Genomic DNA, 10,807 nt, shown 5'->3' on the forward strand with positions numbered 1-10,807 from the left:
AACACCATATCAAAATATTTCATATAATTTATTTGAAAAGACGCTGAATTTGTACCCAAGTATACTTTTTAAAAAGCTGTTCAGGCTCAAAATACTTCATATAATTTATTTGAAAAGATGCTGACTTTGTACCCAAGTACAATTTTTAAAAAGCTGTTCAGAAGCAGAATTTAAGGGAAATTCACATCTTTCACAGATACAGAATTTCAGTGTGCAGATATTTTGGAAGGTCTTCATACATGATGAGCCACACATTGTTCCTCCTGCTAAATGCTGTTTCTAACTTCCTTGGGTTCTTTTGGTGATTCCCATTCTGTCTGTCCCAAGCTTGATGATGGGACGGCAACTCTGGGCTTGTGGTCACCACCGGAAGCCTCCTGTAAATTCAACCTGGGTTTCTGGCCTTTCTCAAGGCACCGTTTGTTTGTAACATGTCCTGGGCAGTTGTTGGTTCCTGTAGGGGTGCCTGGGTGGAGGCAGGAATGTCTGCTTTTTCAGGCAGGCCTGCATTTCTTTCATCGATGCTTTTGGCAATTCAGTCTGGAGTGCAGGAAGAAGGGAGGTGGGCCTGGGCATGTCTTTCATTGGTTAAGTAGCCAATAACTTAACTTGTATTTCTGGACACTGGAAAGTGTCTGGAAACCATAAACACAATTCAGGTTAGGTTTTAGGAAAACCATGAATACATTTTAGATGGGCTAAACTGGATAAAAAATTCTCCAGATCTTATTAGGGTTTTAGGTCCTTAGTCCTAAGTCTTCATTTAAAAAAAAAAAAATCAGTTTTAGGGGTGTCTGGCTGGCTCAGTCAGTGGAGCATGTGACTCCTGATCTTAGGGTGGTAAGTTCGAGCCCATGTTGGGGGTAGAGATTACTTAAAATCTTTAAAGAAAAAAATTTCACTTTTCGTCTGGCTCATGGAGGGGTCAAGAGGCTACTCACCTTGCCCTAAGTATGTTGGCTGTGCGCCGGCAGGAGGATCCAGCGCTTACAGATACAACTTGATGAGCTCATCGCTGACTGCTGAGGGTGTCAACACCCCCAAGTCTGTAAACAGCAGTGTTATTAAGGAAGGAGAGGTATAGTCGACCCACGGGTGCTCCTCTTTGAGATCTTGTTCCGTCTGCACAGTCTTAAGAGTATCTGCCTTATACTGAGGAGACAGGAAACACATGTTGGTTTTCCCCACACACCCAGGGCTCAGATGTGACATGGGCTTGGCCTGTGTAATCAGTGTACTACTCCCTGAACATGTTCTGTGTTCCCCAGAGGTGGGGGAAGCCAGCTGTGCAGCATATTGGCGAGGAGGGCACGGTGCTGCAGGGGAGCCAGAGGATGGTGGCCTTTGGGCTGACAGCCTCAATTTAATGATAAACTGCCCTCACTGCTGTGCTGGAGTCACTGCTCCAAGCTTCTTGAGATAACAATTTAGAGTGTACAGAGTGCTTACTATGTGCCTGGCACGTGCCAAGCTTTTCTCCAGGATTATCTCAGAACCGTCAGATCGCTCAGCACTTTCGTCTCATTTTAAAGACGACTGAAGCCCAGAAAGTAAAATGAGAGTGCTTGCCCCAGGTCACATGGTCAATAAGCGGTGGAGATGGGGGCTGGAGCCTGGATGACTGACTCCAAGGCTTGGACTGAACCATCAGCTCTCCCTGTATCCTCCCAGCCCCTTCTTCTGCCTGAGAGAGACGGAGAGACTGAAGTTCTGGGGACAAATGGGACTCATTCTGAGCTCAGCCAACAACTGATCTTTGTATCCCAAGTGTTAGAGAAACTAGTGATGGGAAGGGAGTAACTTAACTGAAATATTCTTACACTGCTTCTTCCCAAAGACTTCAGTTTAGACTCAATACCCCTGGGCAGCCCAGGTGGCTCAGCGGTTTAGTACCTGCCTTCGGCCCAGGCTGTGATCCTGGAGTCACAGGATTGAGTCCCACATGGGGCTCCCTGCTTGGAGTCTGCTTCTCCCTCTGCCTGTGTCGCTGCCTCTCTCTCATGAATAAATAAATAAAAATCTTTATAGACTCAAATACCCCTTCAAATATGTAAAAAAAACTCTTGCCTTAAACTTATCTGGGACATCCTGCTGGTTTAGTGGGAAGAGTCGTACAAACTTGAAACTTTCTGCAACGACATAAAAAGGCTTGTTCTGTGCTTTGGCGCACACGGCCATCTGGTTGGTTCCAATCTGGAGACACACAGAAAATGAAGGATGAGACCTTATAGCACATTCAAAAGCATGTGAGTGACTATATAATATATGAAATCTGGCTTTGAAATTAAAGAAGATCTTTCAGTTTTTAATTTTTTTAATTTTATTTATTTTTTTAAAGATTTTATTTATTTATTCATGAGAATACACAGGAGAGGGAGAGAAGGAGAGAGAGAGAGAGAGAGAGAGAGAGAGGCAGAGACACAGGCAGAGGGAGAAGCAGGCTCCATGCAGGGAGCCCAACGTGGGACTCGATCCCGGGTCTCCAGGATCACGCCCTGGACTGTAGGCGGCGCTAAACTGCTGAGCCACCAGGGCTGCCCTCTTTCAGTTTTTAAAATGCTTAATTATTTGAGAGAAAGAACACAAGCAGAGAAGCTGAGAGAAAAGCAGGCTCCCCGCCAAGCAGGAAGCCCAACATGTGGCTCGATCCCAGGACCTTGAGATCATGACCTGACCAAAGGTAGATGCTTAACCAACTGAGCCACCCAGGCACTCCTAAAGAGGATATTTTTAAAAAGAGGACATGGGATGCCTGAGTGGCTCAGTGGTTAAGTGTCTGCCTTCGGCCCAGGGCGTAATCTGGAATCCCGGGATCGAGTCCCACATCGGGCTCCCTGCACGGAGCCTGCCTGTGTCTCTGCCTCTCTCTTGTCTCTCAGGAATAAATAAATAAAATCTTAAAAAATAAAAAGAGGACAGAATAGACATTTCTCCGAAGATATACAAATGGCCAATACACACATGCTCAAGATCCTCCAGTCATCAGGCAAACGCAAGTCAAAACTACAATGAGATACTACTTCACACCTATCAGCATGGCTATAAATTAAAAGCCAAAATAACAAGTATTGGCAAAGATGTAGAGGAACTGGAATACTTGTATATGCTGAGAATGGGAAAAGGTACAGCTGCTGTGGAAAAGTCTGGTAGGTCCTCAGAAAGCTAAACATGGGGCAGCCCTGGTGGCTCAGCGGTTTAGCGCTGCTTTCGGCCTGGGGTGTGATCCTGGAGACCCGGGATCGAGTCCCATGTCAGACTCCCTGCATGGAGCCTGCTTCTGCCTCTGCCTGTGTCTGTGCTTCTCTCTCTCTCTGTGTGTCTCTCATGAATAAATAAATAAAATCTTTAAAAAAGAAAAGCTAAACATGGAATTACCATGACTCAGAAGTTCCACTCAGATACATACCCACAGGAACTGCAAATAGGAACTCATAATTGTGCACCTATGTTTGCAATAGCATTATTCACAATAGCCAAAACGTAGAAACAACTCAAGTGGACAGGAATGGGTGGGCAAACAAATGTGCCATATGCCTAGGTGGCTCAGTGGTTGAGCATCTCCCTTTGACTCGGGGCGTGATCTCGGGGTCCCAGGATGGAGTCCTGCATCGGGCTCCCTGCATGGAGCCTGTTTCTCCCTCTGCCTGTGTCTCTGTGTGTGTCTTGTGAATAAATAAATAAAATCTTTATTAAAAAGATAAAAAAGAGGGATGGAGGTGACACCGGCTATCACAAAGATGGGCCTTAAAAACATCATACTGAATGTGGGGCGCCTGGGTGGCTCAGTCGGTGAAGTGTCTGCTTTCAGCTCAGGTCATGATCTCAGGGTCCTGGGATTGAGCCCCATGTCAGGCTCCCTGCTCAGTGAGGACCCTGCTTCTTCTCCTTCTGCCCCCACTCATGTGCTCTCCCTCTCAAATAAATGAATAAAATACTTAAAAAAAGAAAATATCGTGCTGAGTGAAATCATGCCACTAAACGCTAAATGTGAAAACTGTACGTTATGTGTCTTTCACTACACACCACAAGAAACAAATGATCATGAAATCTTCCCATGTTAGGCAATGGGCAAAGAATTTTAAAACTTCTTTATACTGATGTCAAATATGCTCAGTTTAAAAAAAAAAAAAACAACCAACAGTCAAACTCAATTCCAGTTAAAACATGTTTTGAGAAAAGATAAACTGTATTCCCATGATTCACAGAGATCAAAGAAATGTGACCAAAATTTGGCCACTGTAGTGACCTCTGGAGCCAAGGAAACCATTGGCTGTGATGGTGACATATGGAGACTAAGCAGAATGGAAGAGTGGATGCCAGGATGGGGGTCAGCAGCCTGGGTCTACGTCAGGGGCAAGGAGCTATACAGAACTGATGTTCTTACCTTGTTGATAATCCCCCCGTTTTCAACAACTCCTTCAGCACCAACGATGACCAGATCCACTTTCTCCATGATATAGCTAAAAAAATTAAAGCAAAAAAAAGAGAAATTTTTTTTTAATATTTTACTTATTCAGGAGAGACACAGACAGAGGCGCTCCCCCATGGCTGCTGACACATGTACACAAGTGTGGTGACTGATAATGAGGATTTCATGACCTGATGTGATCCTTGCTACTTGTGGTACATACTGTTTTCTGATCTACTTCAATACAAACAAAACAAAAATTTAAAAGCCTATTGTGATCTAAAGTTGGAAAAGAACATTATGTAATTCAAGAATCTTTCAGCTAAGGTAAAGGCCAATTTACCTTTGAAAATGAACAATTAAGGGAATTCTTCAAAATGTTTTCTTCTGAATGCATTCTTAATTTCCTTATCAGCTGCTTTCTGTGTGTTTGTGTTTTTCTGAGAGACTTTCAGTCCTGTTTTCTTTTGTGAGGTACACTGACAATTCTCTGAACACTTGTCCTCAGTTTTAGGAGCAAAGTTGCATGAGTGAGTCACAGAATCCCAGAGTGCCACTGAGGATAGCTAGCTCATTCTCTGCAACACCCTACAGCTTGTGTCCTGCATACACTCTTAAGACCTTATAATGAGCTTGCTGGATTAATGCAGCCATCAATTCAAAGGCAGGATGTTACCCAGTGAGGTTTTATCAATCTGGAAACCGTGTTCCAAGGCAAACCTGGGAGTGGGTGAGGAAAAGCAACCGTGCTCAGGGAAGATGGGAACTTACCCAACAGCAGCATCCAGGACCACAGTGACAGGGACGTTGAGGTGGCAGAGAGCTTTGGCCATTTTCTTACTGGAAAGTAACATTTTGAGAACAGAAAAAGTTGAAGAGAGTCCCATAGTGATGTATGATGAGTCACTTAATTTGGACAGTGGTCAATCAAATTAGCTTGAAACTCAGTTCATAGGGATTAAGGGGCACATCCCAAGACTCTGGATGAAAGAAATAAGAATTTGGGTTCTTTAGAAGAAAATAGGTATTTCAGGAAAACGATATTCTTGGGGAATCTGGGTAAGAGAACCAAATTCAGAAAAAAAGGATAAAGCTTCTTCTTTCATTATCTTCTATTTTTTTTTAAAGATTTTATTTATTTATTCATGAGAGAGAGAGAAGCAGAGACACAGGCAGAGAGAGAAGCAGGCTCCATGCAGGGAGCCCGATGTGGGACTCGATCCCGGGACTCAAAGATCACGCCCTGCCCCAAAGGCAGGCGCTAAACCGCTGAGCCACCCAGGGATCCCCCTTTCATTATCTTCTAGATGGATATGTGAATTATCTAGTCCTTGATAAAAATCTTTCCACTGATGTATCTGTTGCTGTTCCTCTGATTTAACTACTAAGTAAACAGCCTAGATCCTGTACTGTGGTTACTGCCAATTCACAGGGATCTTCCTTCAGGGGCAGGAAGACACCCAAAGGCAATGGCTGGGTAACTGGCCACTCGGGGACATGTTCTGGGGCTTCCCACACAGGTTTTAATCCTCAGTTTGCACTTTAGAATGACTGCTGGGCCCAGAACCAAATGGAATACTTGCCCTGATAAATCAGGCTGTGACTCTGTAATGTACACACTGAAACGCTTCTTGGCCGCCACGGCTGCCTCCAAAACTCTCAGGACCACTCTGGAGTAGGCGTGAGTTAATATTCTCTGCGGACCAAGAAACCTCCGTCAAAAGGGCAAGCTTAGCAGCGATTATCTGCACTCTGCCCCGCTAATGCAGGCTCCCAGTACCCCAAAGGCTTCTCTGTATGCCTTCTCACAAACCAACTGGCATCAGGAAGGAGATTCTCAATGGCACATCTATTGTGGGTCACCTCTTCCTACAGCAAATGCGGGAGTGGAATCTCCATGTGGTGTTGCTCAAGATATAAAAGCCTTTCTGTCCGAAGGCTCTGTTTTGGGCTGGCTTTCCCATTTCTAAGACATGGTTTGCACACTCAGGTCCACAGGCATTAGGCAGGCTGCATAAAGAAATGCAGCAGCTCAGGCAGGGCTAGCAGCAAAGAGGAGAGGCCAAGTTCCAGTTGCTGTCATGTGGTCTCACAATTGCCAGAGCATCTGATATTTTCTTGAAAATCCAAGACATAAGGGTTGGCTACTTAATTTTTAAAAATTAATAAATACCATTTGGGGTAAACACAACCTTATCTGTGGGCTGGATACAATACGCAGACACTCACTTCACCTTTGTTCTAATGAACAGACTAAATGGTTCTACATAATGCAAAATGGATGCAGTGAGCACCTTAGCTCCTTTCTGGGCCTCCCCCAGGAGCTTGTTAGCAATGCAGATTCTCAGCCCCACCCCAGACCTGCTGAATCAGAACATCCCTGAATGAGATCCCAAGGTGGTTCATCTGTAGGTTTAAATGGGCAGCTCTGTTCTGAATTTAGCCTAAAGTCAGTGCTGATGCAGGTAGGTATTAACAGGTTCAAACACACCAGAGCAAATGAAACCCGCAGAAAGCTGAGTGTAGGAGTTTGGTGGAAACAGAGGGTTCTTAGCAAGAGGCAATCCTAATCTTGCCTCCATTTGCCCCAAAGCAGCTTTGTTTGCAACTGGCTTTTGTACAAATTCCACTCACAACTATTACATCATTTATTGAATAACACACTTCAAAGGTTGGGAAGGGGATAATAAAGCAGGACAAAAATTTCAGAGTCAAAAATGCAAGTAAATAATTTTATGGTCTGAGGCTGGGGTGGCAGAAGAGGGACGCCATGGAAGAGATATCATAAAGGTTTTACTGCCCCTTTGCTGGCGGACTGGCTTAACCTGCAGCTCCCGTCTTCACCTACAAACACTTGGCAGCTCTGCATCTCTGAAATAGCACTAGAGATGAAATTAAAGACAACACCCCAACACAGTGCTAATCTTCCCTGGAAGACAGTATGGAAGACAGTATGAACCAGTGCCAACAGCTGTTAGGTGGTGATTTGGGTTTAGTAGGTAACCAGTAATGAAAATACTTCTTTGGTAAAGACATCTTATTAAACCAAGAATCCATGCTATCCCAGTGGTTTTTCTCTTCCTGTTTATTTTATTTAAAGTTTATTTATTATTTTTAAGTAATCTCTACACCCAATGTGGGGCTCGAACTCATGACCCCAGAGATCAAGAGTCACCACTCTTCTGACCGAGCCAGCCAGGCGCGCCCCTGCCTGTTTAATATGATAGACTCTGTAATAACATCTACACATTTCTTAAGTGCTTACTGTGTGCCAGGCATAGTAGAGGGTTCTTAGGTCATCTCATTGCCTCCTCCCACAACCTGATGAGGTGGGTGCTGTTGTTACCTTTATTTAACAGATGAGAAAACTACAGCACATAGAGGTTAAGTAACTTGTCCAAGGTGACACAGCAAGTAAGTGGCAGAGGAGAGATTTTACCCCAGGAGTCTAAGTCCAAAGTCTCTGCTCCCAATTACTGCACATAAGAAAATCTACTCACCGCCCCATCTTTGATGAAAGTATGGCAGAGATCTGCAATTTTATTTCTTGATAGGGATGTTCTCCTGAGAAAAAGTTCTCCTCGCTCTATCATGATCTTTTTACATTTAGAGTAATCCTAAGAAGAAAAGAGAAAAATGTGGGGAACTGAGATCCAGGTAAAGCAGCCAAACAAAGAAGTAGAAAGGTAACCCAAGGAAGGCAGGGCTTACAGAGTATTCCAGGGAAGTAAGGCTGATGAAACGCAGGAAGAGCTTCCCGCCGGAGGACACGGCCACGGAGGAGTCCACACCACACAGTGTTCCTATGGCACTGGTAAGATTGGCTCGCAGGCCCTGGATCGTCTCCCCTGAATTGATCACATGAGGAATGTAATGTTCAGTTTATGATGATACCCTTGGTGGGTATGTGATGCAAACATTTCATTTGTTCAACCAGTATTTACTGAATGCATCCTCTATGGCAGTGGCAGATCAGCGAGCAGACAGACAGGGTCCCTGCTCTGATAGAACTCTCTTTCTAGTGGCAAAAACCAAGCACACAAAGAAATACACAAGTTACAGACTGAATGAGGAAAGAAAGCAGCAGCATGTTGAGAAGTAAGGGGCTACTTTAGAAAGCTAACAGGGATGGCCTCTGAGTGGAGGCCATTTAAACTGAGACCTGGGTAAAAAATGATCCAGCCACATAAAGATCCAGTAGGAAGGGTGTAGGTGTAGACTACAACACAAAGATCCTGAGATAGAAACAAACTTGATATGACAGAGAGGCCACCGGGGCTGACACACAGTTTAGTGAGGGATGGCGTGGGAGGAAATGAAGAGGAAGTGGCAAGGTGAGGTCTGTGAGGTGGTGTAGGCAAGGTTCAGGTATTTGGGTGTTATTGTAGGTACAATGGGAAGACACCATGGCTTTAGGCCAACCCTTTGAATTAAAGAAAGCATTATTATTACTATTACTATTGTTGTTATTTTGCTTATAAACGATGTCATGCTCTACCAACAAATTTACATTTAGGATGCCTGAACTAGTAGGCAATCCCAATGAATGACATGAATACTAGAATTCTGGGATACTCTGTAGCAACTGCACAAATTCTGGCATAAGTCAGAAGCTGCATAAAAACTTGCAAAGCTGAACTATTGCTATCATTTAAGCTTCATGGTTAACTTGATATAACATGCTCACTCTTGATTCAAAGTGTATCTCACTTATGAAAGGGGACTCATTTAATGATAACCAGTGGGCTCTTTCCAAGTTAAAAGGAAGACTGACATGAAGGAGAAGCTGGACTTGGAGCTGCATTACCTTACGAGCGCCGGACACAGTCTTACTTCCTACACTTCTGACAGTTACTAGAGGTCTTCCCTAACACCCAGAGTGTTCAAATATCACTCTCTTCACCTTTATCTCTCTTCAAGAACTCCAGCAAAGTCCGGATGGCAGCTACTGCTGAGGCCATGTCAGGATCTTCTTTCATCTGAGACTTAAAGTATTCAATTAGCTCTGGGGAGGGAGAAAAAAGTGATTAATCAAATTCATTTAGTAGGATGTAAGACCAGAGAGCTTTTCAATGACTGCTGACCTTAACAAGCAAACTGATTTTATTTATTTATTTTTTTAAAAGATTTTTATTTATTTGAGAGAGAGCACACATGGAGTGGGGTGGGAGGGGGAGAGAGAGAGAAGCAGATTCCAGCTGAGTGGGGAGCCTGATGCCGGGCTCGATCTCAGCACCCTGATCATCATGATCTGAGCTGAAGACAGACATTTAGCGAACCGACTGAGCCACCTAGGCACCCCAGAAGCAAACTATTTAAAAAAACAAAACTTTCTTTTCAGGGTGTTTGGCTTCAGGGGCATTATAAATGTTGATAGGAATAGAGATGCCACCACTTTAGTATTTACGAGCTTTCTCACTCTTTAAAAAAGATTTATTTACTCATGAGAGACACAGAGAGAGAGGCAGAGACACAGGCAGAGGGAGAAGCAGGCTCCATGCAGGGAGCCGGATGTGGGACTTGATCCCAGATCATGCCCTGAGCCGAAGGCAGACGCTCAACTGCTGAGCCACCCAGGCATCCCTGTCTTTCTCATTTTTTTTGAAAAACCTATCCGTGCACAAAAAGCATAAAATTTAAGCACCACCCCACGATAACAGAAGGTCATCCTCCCTCTAACCCTTGACTACAAGTCCTAGGAGAATCCCAGAGTCAACCACTTTATCAATTTACCCTCCACCTGTCCAGACAGTCGATGCCAACTCTAGCCTGTTCACCCACTTACACATAGACATGTATATGCAGAAGCCCATCCCGCTCTTATTTCTCTTAAATGAGAAATATAAGTCAGTTTGCCCTTGTGTTTCACTTAATGAAACATCCTGATAATCAGATGAGCGCATCAAAAACGTCTTCAAAAAAAATTCTAGTACCAAATCCAAGAAGGCGGGGAATCACAACCGCGGAGATGTGCACACCTAGTCTAAGTCTCCCTTTTTTGGAGGTCTGGGCATTGGAAAGCGGCGGGAGAGGAAGGTCTGGGGATACCCTGAAGACCCATCCCCTGGAGACAGGGGCGGCGGGAGGGACTGAGCTGCGACTGGAGGCAGCAAATACAGCCCAGCAGCCTAAGCTTGCAAACGGATTTCTCGCAGGGCCCCGTCCGGGCGTGCCAGGTGGGGGGACTCCGCTTCAGTTCCAGCAAGCCCATCCATTACGACTTACCCTTGTCGTCCATGGCGCCCTCTGGATCGCACAGCCCGAGGGGACCCGGACAGCCCGCGCTGCTGGAGCGGGTCCCACCGCCGCAGGGACTCGCGGCCACGGGGACAGCCGGCACGCAGCGCGTCTCCGCACTCCACTTCCGGCGCCCTGGGTACGGCGCGTGGCCTGCGTCAA

General features: G+C 45.0%; 1 protein-coding gene across 1 annotated transcript; it reads right to left on the reverse strand.

The window, feature by feature from the left end:
• Positions 1-92: 92 nt before the first annotated feature.
• EIF2B1 (eukaryotic translation initiation factor 2B subunit alpha) lies at positions 93-10,777 on the reverse strand. The gene is made up of 10 exons (XM_055322645.1): positions 10,634-10,777; positions 9,312-9,413; positions 8,120-8,256; positions 7,909-8,025; positions 5,992-6,104; positions 5,180-5,248; positions 4,385-4,460; positions 2,068-2,193; positions 942-1,152; positions 93-635 (listed from the first exon to the last, which is right to left on the reverse strand). The coding sequence occupies exons 1-9, from the start codon at positions 10,644-10,646 to the stop codon at positions 988-990; spliced, it is 918 nt and encodes a 305-aa protein (XP_055178620.1). The 5' UTR covers positions 10,647-10,777; the 3' UTR covers positions 93-635; positions 942-987.
• Positions 10,778-10,807: the final 30 nt, after the last annotated feature.

Source organism: Nyctereutes procyonoides, unplaced genomic scaffold (genome assembly GCF_905146905.1).
Source record: "Nyctereutes procyonoides isolate TBG_1078 unplaced genomic scaffold, NYPRO_anot_genome, whole genome shotgun sequence".
Taxonomy (NCBI): Eukaryota; Metazoa; Chordata; class Mammalia; order Carnivora; family Canidae; genus Nyctereutes; species Nyctereutes procyonoides.

Excerpts from the sequence above, each read along its gene's own strand:
- EIF2B1 (XM_055322645.1), bottom strand. Across the intron at positions 8,026-8,119 it reads TTACTTCCCTGGAATACTCT|GATTACTCTAAATGTAAAAA; the intron begins GTAAGCCCTGCC and ends TTTTCTTCTTAG. Across the intron at positions 1,153-2,067 it reads ATGTCCCAGATAAGTTTAAG|TATAAGGCAGATACTCTTAA; the intron begins GCAAGAGTTTTT and ends CTGTCTCCTCAG.